Source organism: Caretta caretta, chromosome 1 (genome assembly GCF_965140235.1).
Source record: "Caretta caretta isolate rCarCar2 chromosome 1, rCarCar1.hap1, whole genome shotgun sequence".
Classification (NCBI taxonomy): domain Eukaryota; kingdom Metazoa; phylum Chordata; order Testudines; family Cheloniidae; genus Caretta; species Caretta caretta.
The window spans coordinates 343,147,310-343,168,333 of record NC_134206.1 but is presented as its reverse complement, the minus strand read 5'-3'; the positions used below and the strand labels follow the sequence as shown (position 1 = coordinate 343,168,333).

General features: G+C 48.3%; 1 protein-coding gene across 10 annotated transcripts in view; it reads left to right on the top strand.

Moving 5' to 3' along the window:
- The first annotated feature begins 4,761 nt into the window (after window positions 1-4,761).
- GATA3 (GATA binding protein 3) overlaps window positions 4,762-21,024 on the top strand; it is a 33,032-nt gene continuing 16,769 nt past the window's right edge. The window contains exons 1-3 of one of the 10 annotated variants that reach the window (XM_075124552.1): window positions 4,762-4,988; window positions 15,648-16,141; window positions 18,920-19,459. In XM_075124552.1, coding sequence (XP_074980653.1) covers window positions 15,901-16,141; window positions 18,920-19,459 — 781 coding nt within the window. In that variant the 5' untranslated portion in view covers window positions 4,762-4,988; window positions 15,648-15,900. Of the gene's footprint in view, window positions 4,989-14,883; window positions 15,103-15,647; window positions 16,142-18,919; window positions 19,460-21,024 lie in introns of those variants that run through there. The other 9 variants (XM_075124560.1, XM_075124559.1, XM_075124557.1 and 6 more) reach the window with 9 other exon arrangements.

The following is a 21,024-nucleotide window of genomic DNA, read 5'->3' as shown; positions in this document are numbered from 1 at the left end:
TTCTTTATCAGATCTACCTTATATTTTCCCAATTAAAAACTGTTAAAAAAGGCAGTTGCACTGCCCCCAGGATAAAAAAAAAAGCCCCCTTTTCACAACATTGCCCATCGCTTTCTGCCATCAGATTCATTGTGATGTATTAGATGCAATAAATTATCCCATGTTACAAAACATTGGGAGCTGAAAGGCTGATAATCTGGAAAGCAGAGATAAGGATTCATTATTCCGAATCATTATGAATCCAACGGTGCCTCTGACTTCTTTCTTAATCAGCTCCTCTGATCCTGGATATGTGAGCAGCACAGATAAGGAAAGAGTCATTTATAATTCTGCACCTCGTCTAATATTTTAAAATAAAGTCAGAGGCAAGAAAACGCTATAAAACACAAGCAAGAGGCGAGCTCCGAATGAAAAATCACTTCTGTGTTGTTCTCGCTGCAGTAAGATTTAATTAAAATTCTGCACTTCCACGTGCTTTATATATTTTCTATCTTTTTTTCCCCTTTCTCTTCACGTCTATAATTGATAGGAATTTGCAATCGGGGTTATTTGTTGGACTCAAGTTCTGACTTTACTTCCCAAATCCTTGATTCGGGGTGGAGGGAATGAACTTTGAATTTTCAATTCCAAAGCTTTCCCCTCTTCGCCACCCTCCCCACCATGTCATTAGGTCGATCATATGAATGTACAAAGCTGGAGCGACTGGAAATCGTTTTAAAGGGAATGCAGTTTGCCCGCACAGAGCACAGCATCAAAGCCGAAGCGGCTGGCTTGGAAACATTAGATGAAGCTATTTAGCTTGAAAAATAAAATTCTAATTACGTTTTATATATATATCTATCTCTCTCTCTCTATATATATATAGATAGATATATATAGATATAGATATATATCCATCCGAGGAGGGTATTTCTTTCAGTGGGGCTGTTATTGATTTTTTGGGGCGGGGAGAGCGAGGAAGATCCATTTTAAAAAAGAGCAGGAGAAGGAGCTTGAATGATAGAGAATAAAACATTCCTGCTCTTTGCTAACCACCCCGTTCCTTAGGGCGGTGGGGCTATCGATAACCACACCAGGTAGATGATATTTATGGAGGAACCGCCTGCAAATCTTTCTTTTGCTGGGTCCTGGATAGATGTTGTTTATTTGGGTCCTTGATTTCGATGGCTCCAAATATAAAACGTGCATCTACGCCTGTATGTCAGGCGTGTCTTTGTGTGCGCTGCAAATTTTCACACGCGCTGCAAATTTAGCATCGCTGAAGGCTGGCTGATTTTGAAAATACAAGTCGTATTTTTAAAAACCCTTTGCTATCTGAATATTGCTCTACTGTAGTTTGGGATGGAAACTGCAGGCATCGAGGGCTGAGATATTTATGATAAACCCGGCGTGCCATTTAAAACCTCATTAGTGATGTTTAACCTTTGAAGCGCCAGTCATCATCTCTGGAAATGAATTTAACGGTGTGGGGTTAATCCATGTGTGTGTGCGCGCAAGCGCGCAGGCGCGCGCCCAGCTACCAGTCCCTGCTGCAGAAAAGGGCTTGATACAGGCTGAATCTTGAAACAAAAGAGAAGGTGTCTGGATTGTCTTTCGCAATTTCGCAGGTTGCTCACTTGCCCAGGGGAAGTTGGATCCAGCTAGATCCAATGAAACTCAATATTCCCCCTCCCCCCCCCCCAGTAATATCTGTAATCCTGGATAGACCCACAATACTGCAGCGTCATGTTTATTGCACCTACATATTTCCAAGCAGACAACTTAGTTTGGGATGAGCTTCTGTAGGCACCAGCGTTAATGGCTGAACTTACAACCATTTAACCAACCACAATATAACCCAAATATACCGCAGCTAATAATCCTATTGGTTAATAATGGAGGAAACAATTATTTTAAGATTTTATTCCCACTTCGCTCTTTATTATTATTCCCTGATTTAGCTTAGGCTCTTCCTATAGGCTCAATACAAGCTTTTTTAAACTCGCGCGCCTCGTGGTTTTAACACGATCGTGAATAGCGAGCCCATGTTTGTCTGTATTAACTCTACCTGCTCTCCATCCGTTTCGACGGGATCCGAATTAAAACTGTCGGCGGCATCGCTTGCCTGTTTTTATTTGTATTTAATTGAGAAGCGACTCCCCTCTGCCGTCCTAATTATCTTTAATTTATCGCCTTCAGTGAATATTGATGATTTAACTGGGAATTGGTCCTGCTTCGAGCAGGGGGTTGGACTAGATGACCTTCTGGGGTCCCTTCCAACCCTTATATTCTATGATTCTATGAATGCGTTCGCTAAAGATAGAATTGGGGGAGCGATCAGGTTACTCGTCACCTTACAAAGAGTCACTTTAGAAAGGGAGATCGCAAATTGCCAGAGTCAGCAGAAAAAAATAACCCAGAGCTAGGAGTGGATTTTTTCCCCCCGCAAATGATCAATTTACTCGCTGATTTATTGAGCCTAGTTTCAGCGGGGGTAAAACCAAACCAAACCAAGCCCCCTTCTCTGACTCCCCCCTGCTGGCGTCCAGGCCGGGCACCCTTCGCTTGGCTGATGAGCCAACAGCAGGGCAGGGAAGGTGCATTTTCTGCCCGGTGCCCCAAGGCTTGATCCAAAGCCCGTTGAAATCAATGAGCAGATTGCCACGGGCTATATGCACCAGGGGCCCTGCCATGATGTGATCGCTGCGCGCTATACAGGGGACAAGCTCTCCCTTGTAGGCACCGGGTCATTTAGTGAAGTATAGGAGGAAGAGATGACATCGAAACTCAAGTGGAGGGTCCCCCCCCCCAGCCTTCTATTCTCTGGTACTAAGAGTGAAATATACATCATGGCAAAAAATACAGTCTAGCTGCCCTGGGCTTCCGTTTTAGGGGCAACATTTCCAGGTGATTCCTTAGGAAACGTGTCAGTCCGGCATTCTGTCTTTCTGGACATGCCCGAGGCTTTTCGTCCATGAATAGAGCTCCTTCCACCAACAAAAGAAAAGCATCTCGGGCAGGGGTTTAGCTCTCTGCTGTACGAATACTCTGACGGGAGAATTAACCTTCCTTTCGGTCCTATGCCGCTGCCCTGCCCGATCAGTTGCATCAGGGAGCAGAAATCGGTGGCTTGATTTTAGTTTGGTTTATTCCCTCCTTCCTCCCCCGGCCCCCCAAAGTGAGGTTTGGACGGTAGCGCCATAAAAAGTGCCCAAGGAAAATGGCCCGGTGGTCTCCGTTCTCAGTCCGATTTGGACCCTCACTTCAGTCTCGATTTAAACTACGCCCCAGCTACGCGATCGAAAGCGTTACAGCTGGATCGCCCGGGCAGACCCGCCGTTTGTCTTCCTGTCACCAAAGCTGTGTACGGACTACCAAGGTGTAAACGATTCTCCCCCCCCCCCCCCCCCCCCAGTTCGGCGAAATAGAAACGATTCTACCCAGGATCTTTCGGGAAGCGCCAGATTGAAACAGACACGTGCTGGTTCCTGACTGTCAGAAGGTTTAGGGTTAACATTAGCACGTTCCGTATCTCCCCGAACTAGGAGGGCATGGAAGTGGGCTCTTGCCGTGGGTTATTGCTGTCCAACAACTGCATCAGTGAAGGAAGATTTCACAGCCAGGCTGCCCCTCTGCGTTAGCTCCTTGCTGCTCTCTGGGCACGGAGAGCCCACGGTTACTTTTGAAATGCGGCCACCGGCTTAGAAGTGGGGTGTTTTCCTAGGCAGGATTCACGCAAAGGGTGCTTTCCCCGCGTCCCCCTTTCAGAGCTGCATTCAGATCAAGAGCTTTTTAATTTCGTTTTGTTTTTGGTCTTGTACGAACTAACTGGCACAAGAACAGAGGTGTATTTAACCACACACACACACACAGTGTTTAAAAATCACCAGCGACGGCATTTGACTGTATCATTCCGGGGAAGGGAAAATAGGTGATTTTTTGCGTCTTTTAAAGCGTACACAGTTTAATTTCCTGGGTGCAGGGCCCGACTCAGAAATTGTCAGCCCTTCTCTGCTGGGGACGGGGCTGAATCCGGCCCTGTTGCGTTTTAGGAAGGTCACCACCGGATTTTTGACGACGGCTGGTGGATCTCACCTCCCGGGAGCAAGAACTTGAGCAAGTCTCTTTCCCGCTGTGAACAGTCTTCACTGCCGGTGGGATCCAGGTCTAATTAAAAATCCGCCATCGTGTGAGTGAGAGTTTTCTCTGCAGAGTTGTGTGTTTGTGACTTTGCCTGAAAGTGTGTGTTTTGTCTTCGGGTCTTTGTGTCTGGGTGGGAGTTGTCTCCACAGAGCTGTGTGTGTGTGGATTTTCTCGGCAGATCTCCATGTATGAGCGTGTTAGAGGGTTTGTGTTTTCTCTCTAGTTCTCTGCGACACAAGAGTTTTCTCTCCAGATCTGTGCGTGTTTATTTGCTCTCCAGACGTTTGACTCACGCGCTAAAGTGCCTCACAAAAGCCAAAAACAAACAAACAAACAAACAAACAACAGGAATCAACGCGGTGTTACCGCTTTTCCTCGAAAGCTTTTGATCTCAATGGAACGAACCCCGGTCGTATTTATACCGACTGTATCCTTAAAACAAAACAAAAGAAAACACCTTTACAGGCGTTATAGGCAACGACCATCGTGCCTGGCACGGGTTACACCCCGTTCCAGTCGACTTCCAGCCCCAGTACCTGCCTCTTCCCCCCACCCTCCCTTCCCCCCGTCCCATGTGATTCGCAGGCTGGGTGTGTAATGGCATGCCCATCATATTTCTCTCACTCTTTCTCTGCCCTTTTCCAACCCGGAAGAGCTCTGATCTTCTAGACAGCCAGGAGGAGGAGAGGAGGAGGTCAGAGATTTGGGTGGGTGTTCGGAGGATGTGGATCACCCACGTTTTACTTCTCGCTGGAAGCTCGAGAGATGCCATCGGCCTCAGCAGCTGCCGGAGCAGTCGAGTCTGTCTGTCATTGCCGCCTTTAGATCGTCAGCAGATCAGGACAAAATAAGAAGCAGCTGCCCAGGTCAGTGAATATTGAGGTTCTCCCCCCTCCTCCCCCCACTCTCACTCTTTCCCGTCTCCACGTGGAGAGAATTAGAAGGGATCTCGGCTCAAAGCGGGCAGCAGACGCTGGCTGAAATGTAACACGACCCCACTCTTATTTGTCTTCACGCTGGAGCTATTTGGATGTTTCTCAGTGACCTTGGGGGAAGACCCAGCTTGCCCGAGAGCTTGTTACCTCTGAAAGCTAGAGCTGAGGGGTGGGGCGTGGGGGGAAAGCATTGGAAGAGGTTGACAACAACTGCTTTGCCTATGGGTGCTGGGTAGCCGGGGACAGGGCTGCTTTCACAGATGGCACCGCACATCTGCGTGTGTAGACGGAGGGGATGAGAGAAGAAGCGTTTAGGCGTGTCTACTGTGTTGTGTATTATAGTTGTGTGGGTAATGATATTAGACGGATATGTCTGCTAGAATGTAATTAATCAACGAGCGAATCGGTGTATACACGCTCTCCCCTAAATATAGATCATTCTTTTTATATCTAATCTCTCCCTCTCTCTTTCTCTCTCACACACTTGCATATATTCGGTAGCAAATACAAGTGCACCTACGTATAAGTGTACCAGGAACAGAAACATATAACCTACCTCTGTCACACATCTGCATGTGCGTGTGCATACAATCCTACACTGCTTTCTACCAGACTGCATCAGAGCACACTTCACCCAGTCACCCAGCAATCTCCTTGGCTGTATTCTGAGCGCAGCGTTGATCCATTTAGAGCCGGCTGTCTATGTAATCTGGTTTCTAAAGAACGGGAAATGGTCTGGCTGGACGTGTCCGGCTGTTTTAAGACAGGTTTCTTGAAGGGACTGGTACCTGTATAATGGAGAATGATGATTTCACTACATCCTAAAGCGTGTCTGGATCCCTCCTACCTCTTCCCCCCCCCAAACTTGCCATCCGCTAGATCATGTAGGGTATTTAAACTAGTAATTGGGTGCCTTGGAAATGTATTTGAGTGTTAAGAAATGAGCATTAGCTGTAATTGAGCTCATTCAAAAATGTCAGCTCCTCTTACCTTCATTTGTCCATAAATAGGAGCGGGAGCATTAGGTGATGGGTTTTACTGTAACCGGATAATTAATACTCATTGGATATACTTGTTTTCTTCATTATTTATGGGCGGCAGTTGTAAAGCTAGGTAGCCCGGGTCTTTTATGTAAGGCTCGTGTCATTTGGTCTGGGGTGTGTGTGTGTGTTTCAAGTTGTAGACCTGTATTTGTGTGTCCCCGAGAGAATGTGAAGTTTGTGTATTTCGAGGTTTATGCCTTTGTGTGTGTGTTGTTAGTTAGGATTTGTGTTAATGTGTTTCACTGCGTTACTTAGTATATTAAGTTTGTTTCCATCCGTGTGTTGTGCGAGCCTGGGCATTGTTAGGTATATTTCCCTCTCTGTGTTGTATGAGTTTGTGGTTAGTGTGTGTTGTCATCTGTGTAGTGTGTGAGCTTGTGTGTCTTTCGGTTCCCATGGGGTTTTCGGTTCCCAGGCTGTGTTAGCTTGCGCTTTAGTGTGTAGTTCAATAGGTGGATTGTGTTAACTTGGGTCAGCTTTGTGTTGTGTTAGCGTGTACGTGCTTGCAGACTGTGTGTTCGTGTTTCAGTCTCCGTGTTAAGTTGTGTGGTAGGGGGACAGAATCGATCCAATTAAAATCAAATGTTCTCAAGAGCCCCTAAAAGGCCCAAAGAGAGCTTAGGAGAGTCGCTGTTTAGCCACCAGTCAGAGATCACTTCGCAGCAATGACCGGCCTCGAAAACTACGGATTTATCTGGCAAACGCCCGCTTCTGTCTGGGAGATTTTAGAGAGGAAAAGCCCTACTGTGAGGGCAGATAATGTGTCTTCAGTCTGACAATCCCCTTTAGATCCAGCGTCCCACCGAACAGGGAAAGCGATGGAATATCACACGACAAAATAGCTGGTGTAAATGTCTCGTTTTCCTTAGATTCCCCTGACTCGATCTACCTTCGTGAGATGGGGGAAATAAAACGATCCATCCGCAGCGAGGTTACATTCAGCGAAGGGCAAATTAAACCAGATTTCGGCTTCTGTTTTCGTGAAAAAAACCATGAACTCATTCGCTGCATCGATGTGTATAATGTATGATGTGTATGCATCGTGTGTCGTGCGGTGTCTGCAGTTTTTTGTATGTCACACGAAAATACACACCCAGGGTACAGAATACATATGCATGAAGGGACAGCGGGATTTATTTTAGGGAATGCATCATTTAGTTTAGGGGATACACACAGATCTTGATTCCCTTCCAGTAGCGAGAATGAGACATTCCTTAAAAGAAGGTCACTTCCATTGTTATTCAGAACGCTCTGCTCAGTAAAGGGAAAAGAGAAATGTTTTCACCCCCACAAGGAAATTTTGCTGTTAATTCATTCACTCCCCCTGCCCTGGCGTCTTCCTTTGGTATATTTTCATTGTGTTTTACTTTGTTACGGGCCTCTGGCCAGAGGCGAGGCTGACAAATGTTTTTTTTTTTAAAGGCTTTAAACCTGGTTATAGCTTCATTCGTAGCCATTTTGTGGGACTCCCCGGGTAAATAAAGTGTCGTTTGGGATTAAAAACCAGCTGGTTTACCAGCTGCCCTCAAGATTCGTTTAAATTCGCCTTTGAATCTACCGGTCAAAATTGTCCCAAGCGATGAAGGATGGATAGGCGCTAAATGCACCCTTACCCACGTAGACTTCCTTTAGGGTGGAGGGGGCAGAGAATATTTTTGGCTGCTTGAAAAGAAGCGAGGAATTCCTACCTAGAGGTGAGCGTTCACTCCTTTCAAGGCGAATGTAGCGGTGGGTTTAAGCAGGACTGGTTTATAAATTAACTTCTTCAACTCTCGGCGTTAAGATCAATCGGATGAGGTGGGGGGGGGGGGGAATAGATTTTTTTTCTACGTCCAAGTGATGATTCGAAGAGAGAAGGTCGCTTTATTTGCCGTAAGACTCTCTGGGACCTGTCCTCAGTGGCAGTGAATTATCTTGCTGTACCCTCGGATTTTTTTCCTCTCTGTCTCCAGACATCTTTCCAAAATACGGACCGATTCGAGTTAAATCTCGAAGTAGCTACGTTTGAAAGATGGGGGGTGTTATCTAATATTATTATAATATTTTTGTGTGTATGTGTCTGACGCTGAAGAAAAAATGGAAGTGGAATTTACCAGGTCGAAGCTTGAAACTGACCTGCATGGATAACAAGCCCTGCTCTATGTGGGTGTCATCACCCGGCCTAGAGAGGAGCTGGGGGTACCAATAACCCTGACAGGACAGGACACCTCTTCTTTCCCCGAGCTCCTCTCTCTCTGTCTCTGCTGTGCAGTTTGGGAATGTGCAAGGGGCAGAGAGGGCGCCTCTGGGACTCGCGGAGCCGGTTTTGATCCTTTCTCGGACCTTGTGTCCTGGGGCAGTAGCCCTTCTCCTCAGCTTCAAAGGGGGAGAGGGGGTTCCCCCCCGCAAGAAAAGGCCCAACCTCTCCCCCAATTTTCATTCTTGGAATTTGTTTGCTTAGGGCAGATGAGGGGTTTCCCCCTTTCTCCACCCACCCACCTCTCTAGCTACAATTCGTCTGATTTTTTTTTTGGGGGGGAATTAGGGTAAGAGAGGGGAAGGGGAAAGATCGTTGGAAACGGGGTAATCAGTCGTTGATCTTTTCTCTCTTTCAGTCTGGTGCGTGTCTGCGCCTTTGTGTTTCCTCCTGATTTGCAAAAGAGGGAGAGAGGTGAAATTATTCGAAAAAACCCCATCGGGCTCCTTTCAGAGCCAAGGGCGTGAGGCAGCACCTCAGTGTCCATTAGGGCAGGCTTGCTTTAAAAATAAAATAAAAAAAAATAAAACCAAAGAAAAATCCGAACCGAGCAGCGCTTCCTGCTTGTGGTTCCCTTTTCACGGATAAAGGGGTTGGGGAGAACAGATCGTTTCTGGCTGATTCATTGCAATAGGGGGTGGCGTGTGCTGGGGGGGGGAGCTTTCGCCTCTCTCGTTCTTTGTTTAAACTCAGAACAGTTCTGCAAATCCAGCCTCGTCCCCATCCATCTCCTTCTCACACACCGGGCTTTAGGGGGTCGATTTGTTTGGCTTTAAGCGGTTGTGGCTTCTGTTGTCTTCATCCTAGGGGGTGACAACGCCGAATTGACGTTAGGCTGTTTACACTTCCCCACCCCCGGCGGAGGCTGGAATATGGGGCTCCCCGCTCCCCCCTTTTCCCGCCCCCCCGTCCCCCTTGATGGAGCACAAGTTGTTTTACACGGCAAAAAGTCTTCGGAGCTCTGCCCTGGGCCGTGTCCTTTGCATAACCCTCCGATCGGTAGCCCCAGGCTGTTTAGACAGCTTTACCTGTACTCCTCTCGTCCCCTGTAAAAATCCCAACCCGGCACACGTAATTTAATCCGCTTTCAGTCAACTGTAGTCTAAAGGGGCTGGGGGGGGGGGAGGGGGGCTGCTTCTTCCTTTCCCCGTCCCAAGGAGACGTAGAAATTCGGACCAGGTGCTGGTAATAATGATGGGCACCGAACGAACCCAGCCACAGAGGCTTCGACTGGGAGAGAGACTTTTCGGGAAAGTGCTCCCCAGCTGTTAACGACTGGATCCCACTCCCCTTCTCAGCCAAGCCGTTCACACGGGTACCGGGACTGGCCTGGCTTTGTTCAGCTAGCTCCATGCCCGTTGCAGCGGTCCGGCAACCTTCAGAGACCCCGGGTGGCTTTGGGGCGGGCATCCTCGGTTGGTTGTGGGGTACTAGAGAAACCTTCCCGAGGGGAGTGTAGGGGTTGTGTTTGCCTGTTTTGTGTGTGACGGACCTTTCCCAGCCAGGGAGCCCTTCTTCCCACCCCCACCCCCCAAAAAACTGCCTCCTTCCCTCCTCCCTCCAGTTCCTGCCTGCCCCAAGCCGCTGTGACTTCTGGCTCCTTCTCGCTCTCTCAGCTGGAAAAGATCTACAGACCGCCCTGCATGATCTCAGCGCCACATCCCTCACCTTCAAATCGAATTAACCGCCCCCCCCCGCGCCGCAACCCCTATTGTTTTTTTGCTAATTGCTCCAACAATGGGTCCCTGTTAGAACCGAGCTGTCAATTAAAGCCCCTGCTGGGGTGGGAGGAATTATGTCAAACTACACCGTGCTCAGCTGGACAAGGAGGGGGAAGGAACAGCCCGGGCTGAGCTGAGCCGCCTGTACTGTCCGGATAGACGCGTAGGGAACCCTAACTCTCTTTAGCTCCCCAGGAATTATAAGGCTGATGTTCAGATTCAGGGAGCCACCATCGGTAAATAGATTGCCATGCCATTATCACTGCTGTTATTTTGGTATTTAGGCTGCTCTTAAACTCTATCCCCGGACTGTTTGAGGAGTATTGAGGACTAATGAAGAAATACTTCGCTAGTATTTTCTGCATATTAAGGACCAATACACATGTCATCCGAGGTGTTTGCTTTCAATCCACAAGCCCTAAATCTCCGGGATTCTTTTGATCACATTTTGTCGTCGTCGTCTTCCCCCCCCCCCCCCCCCCCGCCTCAAGAGTTGCACAGAAAATTCGACGTTAAAGAGAAGGCTGACAGATTTGTAACACAAGGGTTGGGGATGCAGGTGGAATTAGTCCAGGGTCCTTTACAAAGCAGAGTTCAGTCGAAGATCTATAGTAGGTAGACTTGTTAGGCCATTCCAGTCCATGCCCTAATCAGTGTCAGATTGTTCCATAAAGTGCATATTTTCAGTTCTACCCTCGTGCCGGATATGATCCATATTTGCCCTAATGCACATATTTATGTTTTTGCAGCAAATTGAAACATTTCTTCTCCTTTTCTCCTCCAAATCACTTATGTAAACAAGTTTAATGATCGCCCAAGGCTCCCAGAAACACAAGTTTTCTTTGCTGGGATTAGCAACTTTAGGATTTCTACATGAATATTCCTTTTTACTGTCTCTCTGCACGCCTGCGAATTTATGTGGGCTTGGCTATAACTCTTTCCAAATACAGTTTTATCTCACCTAACCTGTCACGGCATCGTAACATCTGCGCTTTGAAAACACTGATCTTATTACCATGATCATCTTAATTCACTTTTTTGGGGGGAGGGGTTTTTAAATGTCCAACGCAATCTTCTCTAGAAATCTCCTGTTTCCCTCCGGGGCTTTCGGTCTGTATAAGGGGAGGGGGTCTTCATAAAATGTTCCTTGTCTCATCATGAGACCCACTGCAACGTTGGACAGTCAGAGGGGGGAGAAGGGGCTGCCTTTGAAATGACCCTCTGCCCGCCTCCTCCGCTAAAAAAGAGAATTTCCCTTGAAATTGATGGAGCCCGGCAGGATTCCCCCTCCTATGATCGCTTTAAGCAATACATAATGACATTAAGTAAAAAAGGAACATCCAAGTAGAATCCCTCTTACCTATAGGAGACTGGGGAGAGAGAGACCACGCTTTTTGCAGCATCCACTCTCCGATGGTGAAATTGCCAATGCAGAGAACAGGCTAAGGTGCAGCAAGGGAACCCGAGAGGCCAGCAAATGTTACAGGCTGGGGGTGGGTGGGGGGGAATCCTGCCCATGTGCCCCCTCCATCCCAGTCCGGGGTGGGGGGGGGGGAAGAAGCGGGGATAGAGAGAGAGCAGGAGGAAAAGGGAATCGTGTGGACACACTGACACCGTTACTCTCTATAAGCATTGAAGAGTTGGTCCAAACCTAATGCGTCTCAGATTAATTAGTCCACGGCGCTCCTTGAGCGCCCGGTTCTTGGCGTGTGTGTGTGTAAGCCCCCCTCCAGCCCCGAGAAGCGCCTCTCTCTCTCTCTCTGCAGCCCCTTGCCTGCCTGCCTCTTGCCCTGCTAATGGGCTCCCTGGCACGCTGCATGGCTTCCCCTCGGCAGCATGGCTCTGAGCTCGGCTCCTGACGTCAATGCCCTGTGGCGTCGGCTAGGCTGGCCAGCGAAGGGCAATGCAGAGAGGATCAAAAGAGCAACCTCCCATTTCCCAATTACACACTGTCAATCCAGGAGTCCAAGGGAGGCGGGGGGAGAAGCTGGGAAGCAGACACTGAATACCCCTCCTTGCAGCCCCGGCTCCATTACGCAGAGCATCCCCTTCGAGCGACTCAGCCCCCGGGTGCCTACCTGACTGCTCAGCGCCCTGTGGGCAACAAACAAGCCATGCCAGCGCACCCAGAAATCAAACCTGCTTGCTTGGGCAAAGTGGTAGCACGGTGCTCGGAGCTGTACACTCAGCAGATCCGAATGAGAGCCCGGGAGATGAGCTATTGAGTGATTCGCTCATCTCCTTTTATTGCATTAGTTAAAAGCCCTTGGACTTGTTTATATCCGTGGCCCCCCACCACCTTTTAAATGTCTTGCATCCCCAGAGTTCATGTTCTAACCGGGATGGATAAACCGATATTTATCCGTTTACTCCTGCAAGCACAACAGTTCGGCAGTATGTTTTCTCTGTCTCTACACCTCAGAACTGCCCAACTCAGAAAAGTAACTGAATGTAGGTAGCAATTTATCCGCTAGGAAGAGATCTACAAATTAGAATATATCATTTTTGTAATACAACCAATTCAATTTGCATACGTGCAAACATGTGCATAATAAATGTATTTAACTGTCATGACTATTTCACCATAAAATCTCTCTCTCTCTCTGTCGGCTGTGTGCGCAGCAATTTCCAGTTTGCATAAAAGACTGACTAATTAAAGCTTTGGAGGACTGACATATGCGGAACGATTGTATACCTCTTTTGGTGCTGCTGTGGGCCCAATCAATAAGGTGTTGGCCCGCTGGGACAAGGGCCGAGGCTGAAACCTTTTTCAAAGGACGCCGTTTTCCACTTAGCCCGTAGCGCTGGGGAGTGGACTGCGTCGGTCGCCTTTTGCATTAATTAAACGCTCCTCATTGAAGTGCTGGGGCGTGTACTCAGACAATGGGGCTACATGGCACGATCAATCTGCTGCCCATGTATAGATCCACGTATATATTGTTGCCTGGCACTTTATTTCCCTCACGCCTTTGAAGTCCCCCCGCTCCTTCTCCCCGATCCGTGCACGCTTTAATTTAATTATTTATTTACTGGACACTTTGCTATTTTGCGATCTCCTCCGGGGCAGCCATGCAACTTGTTGCACGTTTGAAAAAGCCAGCGCCTGCCTCTGAACCACTAGGGGACGCACTGGCTCAATAGACCGAACGGCCCTCGCCCGTTCGAAAGCTCCCAGCCAATCAGGACAGGCTTTCACAAGCGCCCTCTTCCTGCTCCTTCCTGATTGGTACACCCCTTGCTCAGAGGAGCCAGTCCCTGGCTGGCTCGTCCCGAGCCCTCTTTCCCCCACTGAGCTGGCTCTGGGCACTCCGTTTGCATGCTCAGGCCACATGGGTCGTAATGGGGCATTAATGTTTTCGTTATTGTTTGTGCCGGCGGTGGAAATGAAAGTGGTCAGATGAGCGCTGAGAAAGCAGGGACTTTCTCTTTCTCGCCGGTGGAGTTTGAGACCCAGAAAGGAGATCGCAGCAGGCACGTTCAGCTGCAACTCTGTAGCTTGGTTTCCCGACCAGAAAACAAACGAACAGAGCCAAAGCAAACAAACAAACAAGAAAACCACAAAAACAAAAAACGAACAAAAAAACCCCAACAGCCCCTCCCCCCAACAACCTCCCCCTTCCCCGCGCCCGCTTCACTATTTTAATGGTACTGTAGGTTAAACCACGTTCTGCTTGAGCTTTGTTTCGTGGATCTCTTTTTCTTCTCAGCTGAATGGAATCGGGTGTAATAAAGGAACAATTCCAAAAGCATGGGTATTTCTGAAATAATGTTTCTTCACGTTGTTCCAGGACGTTGACACATTTCAGGAACAAACACTCTCTCACACACGTTCTAAAGTACAACTGTCCCCCCAGATTAGCCCTACTTGGAATTAACTAATTGACCTGGAAGGGGTAATGCTTTAAAATGATACATTAGTATCTGAGACATGCATCCGATGAAGTGAGCCCTAGCTCACCAAAGCTTATGCTCAAATAAATTGGGTAGTCTCTAAGACGCCACAGGTACTCCTGTTCTTTTTGCGGATACAGATTAACAGGGCTGCTACTCTGAAATTTGACTGTGAATGGCTAGCCAGCTACAAAAGCAGTTTCTCTTCCCTTGGTTTTCACACCTCAACTGCTAGAAGAGGGCCTCAGCCTCCCTGATTGAACTAACCTTGTTATCCCTAGCCTGATTCTTGCTTGCATATTTATACCTGCCGCTGGAAATTTCCACTCCATGCATCCCAGGAAGTGGGTATTCACCCAGGAAAGCTTATGCTCCAACACCTCTGTTAGTCTATAAGGTGCGGCAGGACTCTTTGCCGCTTTGACAAAGAATGTAGAGTTCCCCACCTATCCTTCACCTGCTCTCTGAAACTCTTCCGACAGTGGCCTGAAGTCACCATAGAAAATAACGTCTTGACGGCCGGGTTGTGTCTTCAGTTTCTGTGTCTCTCCGGAACAAAGTAAGTAAGTAAGAGTAGGGCTGGCGCATAGGAATGAAAGAAAATAATAATAATTAATAACATAATATAATGAGACACACGTGCCAATTGGATGCGCCCTCAGTGACATTTCTGTGTAATGCGCATTAGAATAGTCTCCCCCTTAAAAAGTGGTGTTAACGCTTTCTCCGCATTTCCAGCCTAACGAGGCGATGCTTTCAAAGACTTTCCGGTCACGGGGGGGGGAGGAATATTGGGGGCGGGGGGGGGGCGAAAGTAGAACGGAGTAAATCTGGGTTGCCGTTTCCTTGTGTTTCGTGCCCTGTCCCCTCCTTATCCCATGACAGGCTCCTCCCACTCCGGGCTGATGACAGTAGAACCTCCTTAAGTTGCGTCTCGCCACAGCTGTCTGTGAGCATTGAGCCGGCTGGCGCCACCCTGCTCCTTTCAGAAAGAATGCCTTCCCTGTAAAAAAAAAAAAAAAAAAAAAAGAAAGGGGGGGGGAAGGACAGAGAGAGAGAGAGACAGAGAGAGAGAGAGAGAGAGAGCACAATCTGATCTCATCAAGCAGTTTCAACTTCATCTCTCCTGGGTCACATACTCCTTCTCCACCAAGGTTTGTGCTGAATTTCTTTCTTTCTTTCTTTCTTTCTTTCTTTCTTTCTTTCTTTCTTTCTTTCTTTCTTTCTTTCTTTCTTTCTTTCTTTCTATTGCACAATAATGAATAAAAGCCCTGAAAAACGCTTCGGGCTCTCCGAGGCAGCAGTTTGCACCCGCTTCTAAGTAGGCGCATCGCTGGCGAAACTGACCAAACATTTACCAAAAAAAAAAAAAAAAAAAAAAAAAAAAAGAAAGAAGGAAAGAAAGAAAAGAGAGGAAAAGGGCCGCCGCCGCTGCAGGCGCCCCCAGCAACGCCTGCGCCTGTAACTCTGGTCGATTTCATTCCCCCGCTGCACAGAGATCGAAAGAGAAAGAGAGCGTGTGTGTCCTAGTCGGATAGGTGGGTCGAGTGCTTAGGACAATAGGTGGACTTTCAAAGATCGCTGTTTGTGGAGGGGCTTGTTTTCGCTTGCCTAAAAGTCTGGTGATGAAGCCCAGAAGTGCTCAAACACGTTTCGCTCTCTCTCTTGCTCGTTCCCCCTTTCCTCTCTCTCACTGCAGGTGATCAAAGAAGAGAAACCTCTGCAAAGAGCGGAAGATACTGTTGGGATCTCGCTTCTTAGATTTTTTTGTTTGTTTTCCCTACTCTTCTTGTCATCTTTTTGGAATCGCTTATTATTATCATTTTATTTTTATTTTTTTTAAACCCGACAACATCTCTCTGTTATATATCAACCCGCCGCCTACCCTCCCGCGGCAAGCCTGCCCAGTTTGGGGAGGAGGAGGAGAGACAGCCCCGCACCGAGAGAGCGCGATGGAGGTGACTACCGACCAGCCGCGGTGGGTGAGCCACCATCACCCCGCGGTGCTGAATGGGCAGCATCCGGACTCACACCACCCAGGGCTCGGCCATTCCTATATGGATCCAACTCAGTACCCGCTGGCCGAGGAGGTGGATGTACTTTTTAACATCGACGGACAAGGCAATCACGTCCCTTCGTACTATGGCAATTCGGTCCGAGCCACGGTGCAGAGGTACCCGCCGGCCCATCACGGTGAGTTCTCCCCTCCCGGGCCCTGGTGTGGGGCCCCCCGCATGCTGCGCGCAGGTTGGCAGCGGCCAGGCTTTCGTGCCGGAAACAGGACAGCGTTTGTGTGTATCTTCTTATACACCGCTCATTATAAGCAATAGGAGCAGGCAAGCGGTAGCTGTTAGCAACTAACAAGGGCGCCTTGAAGGAAGCCCAGGAATCTGTAACCTGCGCAAATGTCCTCATGTGGCGTAAAACGCGTGCATGGCCTTTTGGTGTGGGCCTGTGACTAGCTATAGAGTATAGATAAATCCTAAGCAGCCGATGTATTCCTCCAGCCAACGAATACAGTACAAACCCCAGCCATCGCTGGCAAAACGATGCCACTACTGAATTTCTGAGTTGGCTTGTCCCAAATAAGCGCTAAAGAAAAAAGTACTGGATGCAAATCTTTCCCACCGCCCCAACAAGTAAACTCCAGGGGGATCTGGTTTTCAGTGTTATTTTGCCTTTCCAGTAGAATTCTTTGTAGCATTATCAGTTACTGTTAGGGGAGGGGGGATGGGTGTGTTCACGGCTGGGATGTTAAATTCACCCTTGATGGGAAAATAATAGATTTGATAGGAAAGCCTGGCTTTCTGGTCTTGTGCCACATTATAGTGTGTTTTATACATTATTGTACGTGTACTTATACATCACGTGTTGCGTTATGATCCATCACATACATGTAATTATGTATGTAGCTATATATAATGGGAATGTAATGGGAATTTACTATCTATATCATAATTCAAACACATAGCCTCACACACAGCTATCCCGAGGAGACACATGTACTGTTTTTACAGGGCCTAAATACGTTTCAAGATGAATCTTTTCCTGCCCCCCCTCCCCCGTTCAAAAAAAATTATTAAAGCGATTCAGCTCGTAGCTCTGGAGTTTTCTTTCGGATTAAAAGGCAAAGCATAACCTTGTAAACCTGGGAGCGATCCCAGTTGTGGCGCACTCTGCAGGAACCCTAGGTCTGAAATAAATTAGAAAAAAACCCCACCCTAAAATAAAACAAAATTGAATGGAAAAGGATAACCGTTTGGGCATCGGCGCTAATCCGGATTCACTGATCAGCGCACAGGACCTCAGCTACTTGTTGAGTGAGCATTGATCGCTGTTCAGTAAATGCACTGTTCCGCTTTTAGACTCTTTAAGATAATTATTGCTAAGGATCAGCAGCTTTTATTCTCTCCCCCTCCCAATTTATCAGCAGAAAGTGGAAATGCGGTCTTTCGGGTGTAGCCCGAATATTATTTACTATGTTACTTCCTGGATAAGATAATGAATGTTGACCCTTCCTGTTCATATAACCCACCTCCCCTTCCTTTAGCACATTGACTTTCAGTATTGTTCACAAATGGCTAACATGATAAGAACCCTGGGACACACGCACAGAGATCATATATATATATATATAGAGAGAGCACATATATCACTCTAGCTAGCGATCTGTGTCTCTAAATATCTGTATCTATTTCGATCTCTGTAACTTTTTATATTTACAATGATCAGGATAGCTAGCTATAGATTTGAATGCCTCCGCAGAGATCAATATATCGTTAGAAATATCACAAGAAGCATAACCTGGCTACTGTCCTGGGGTTCAATATGTTTTCCGTCCTATTTTTAAAAAAAAATAATGTAAATTTCATTAAGCGGTTTTTTTTTTGCAATCACATAAAAGGATAAAATGGTCAAAGGAAACTGCAAAAATCCAGAGTAGCAGCCGTGTTAGTCTGTATCCGCAAAAAGAACAGGAGGACTTGTGGCGCCTTAGAGACTAAACAATTTATTTGAGCATAAGCTTTGGTGAGCTACAGCTCATCTCCCCACTTGTATTTTCCACTGCATGCATCCGATGAAGTGAGCTGTAGCTCAGGAAAGCTTGTGCTCAAATAAATTGGTCAGTCTCTAAGGTGCCACAAGTCCTCCTTTTCTTTTTGCAAAAATCCAGTGCAATGTTAGGAAGCCTAGCTGTATATTTTAAGATAAGGTTTGAACATATCTAATGTAAAGATCTTTTGAGACCACTGACACTTTGTGTGTGTGTGATATTGTCCTTATAAAGCTGTCTGAGTCAAACACACACAAACCCATGTGTGAAAACAGACTAATGGTGAAAAGAAAAAAGGTTATTAACACATCACTGTCTTCTCCTGGCTCTCTTCTTGTGGACAAAATATCTCCGTGCCTCCAGTTCATGGTTACTTAAGTGCAGTGAATGAAGAACCCAATAATAGCTCAGAACTAGCCAGAATGGATTCTCCTCGGAGGGTTTGCAGTTTCATGTGGGATCTTCACTGGCGAGGCCTTGTACGATTGATTGGAGAGGGAAATTTACTAAGGGCTTGACAAATCCGAAGACTTGACTCCCTTTTGCCCTCCAGCCAACCACACCTGAGCACCACTCTGGGCCTCGATCCGGCAATAGCTTTTACTTCTAGGCATAGGGCTGATGCCAAAGGGACTAGCCTGGGGGTTACAGTTAAGCCACAGAGTAAGTTTTTGCGGGATCCGGGCCCTACGCTCAGTTTTGCTCAGGCCCGCAGGTTCATAGCTCTTGGTGCCCTGGCTGCTGCCCTTTTCTCTCCTGGTTTGACCCCCGGGAGCAGAGCACTGTGTGGGCTAAGTTTCTTGAGGTTATCACCAGTAGGGCTTAGGTGGGTGACAAGGAGAGCTAGTTTGGGGGTCCTGCATGTGCTGGCCCATCCCGGAGGGAGTGTAACCTGGCCTGCTTCTGTTCTCTCCTAGCAGGGAGCCAGGTGTGTCGCCCACCGCTTCTCCACGGATCTCTCCCTTGGCTGGACGGGAGCAAAGCCCTGGGGAGCCACCACAGCGCGTCTCCTTGGAACCTGAGTCCCTTCTCCAAGACCTCCATCCATCACAGCTCCCCGGGACCCCTCTCCGTCTACCCGCCGGCTTCCTCCTCCACTTTATCCGCCGGCCACTCCAGCCCGCACCTTTTCACCTTCCCTCCGACTCCTCCCAAAGATGTCTCCCCGGATCCCTCCATCTCCACCCCGGGATCCACCGGCTCCAACCGGCAGGACGAGAAGGAATGCATCAAGTACCAGGTGTCCCTGGCGGACACCATGAAGCTGGAGTCCTCTCATTCCCGCAGCAGCATGGCATCGCTAGGCGGGGCCTCCTCTTCCGCTCACCACCCCATCACCACCTACCCGCCCTACGTCCCAGAATATAGCTCTGGACTCTTCCCTCCGAGCAGCCTCCTAGGGGGGTCGCCTACGGGGTTTGGGTGCAAATCGAGACCAAAAGCGCGCTCCAGTACAGGTAGGGTTCTTGGGTTATTAACCCCTGGGATAGGGAGGGGAAATTAGGAGAGGCCCTGAACCTACCTGATCAAGGATCAGCCCTGTAGGCAGGCCTACAGACACGCTCCTTCTCTAAAGCTCAGACCCTGGAGAAGGTGTTTTCAATTTTGGGACATATTATATTGGCCTCCCTGCGGGCCAGATCAGCCCCCCCTCCCATCACAAGCAACACTGAGGGGGGTGGGAGTGGGAAGCCATGTGCAACAGGACTTTGTAAGAAACCAAAGGGGTGTGTGTGTGTGAACGGGGGTGGGGGAAAAGGACGTCCCAGCTGCCCTGCCACACAGTCAGGGTAAAGGCTGTAAAAAGTCCCAGCCGAAGTTTGCATCCCCAGATTAATTCTAGGGCAGCGAATCCGCCTACCAGTTTGTCGACATGAATCTTGGGGGATGCCCCGGTCCCAAGGAAGAGAACCTGAAGGAATTGTACCAGTCCCTTTTGCAGCCCCCAATCCACCCCAAAGCTGCTAAAACCAGGGCCTCTGTAACTGGTGTGCTTGAAGCGGCGGGGATAACAGGGGACTTCAGCTTTATTTTTTTCTCCCGGGGAGCTGTCACAGAACCCAGCACCCTCAGGAAATCGACGTGTACCTATCGGTTCAGTGACTTACTGGGCAAAGAGGCAAACAAACCAGCTAGGATTTATCCACCCCCAAGAGCCCGCTTCCCGGTCTCGCTCCCCCAGCCCAGAAGCCAGTTTGCAGCAGCGTTGGGAAAGCATTCTGCAAAGAGAGTTTTGTTTAGGCTGTCCGGCTGGGGGGTCTCACTCCCAAAGATTTCACGAGCTGGACTTTTAAAACCAATATATCCCATGCTCTCTCCCTCTGTGTGCAGCAGGGCACGATTAGTCAAAACTCCCTCCACTCCCCCTTCCGTGGAGGCTGCCTGGCATGAACGCGATCGGTTTTCAGGGTTTTTCCAGGGTGACATTTACTCTGACTGTCTGGGCAGGGACTGTCTCTATTTAGCTGATATGTTCGAGCTAATCCAATTATTTTCAGACTGCTGCACGCGACAGTTGCATTGTTTATCCAACGCCAGGAACTTTAATAGGGTCCGGATGCGGTTAGAAGTGACAAAAAACCCCAGACCTGCATGTTCTGTACATGAAAGCAGACGGGGGTGTGTGTGTGAGAGAGAGAGAGAGATGGAGTGAAACAAAAGAGAGGGAAAGAGAATAGAACAGCAAGAGGAACTTACTAGTGATGTCCAGTGTTAAGGGGAACAAACTGATCAGTGTATCAAGGGGGAAGGAAAACGAATGGACTGTGTGGGGAACCAAGTCCGGGGCATTTTTGTCTTGATTTTAGACAGCCCATGCGCCTCCTGCCTTTTCTGAAAGGCGAGCTCCCAGCCCTAAAACCCGGACCGGCAGGTTAGGAAAGAGGGTGTCCAGTAGATGGTGGAGAGGTGGCGTTTGCAGCAGCAGCCGTGCCCCAAACAGCCTGCCCGGTGTGTGCGCCCGGCCAGTCATTTTCAAAGCTCCCCAAAGTGTTGTTGGCTTGTTTGTTTTTGTTTTCCTGCT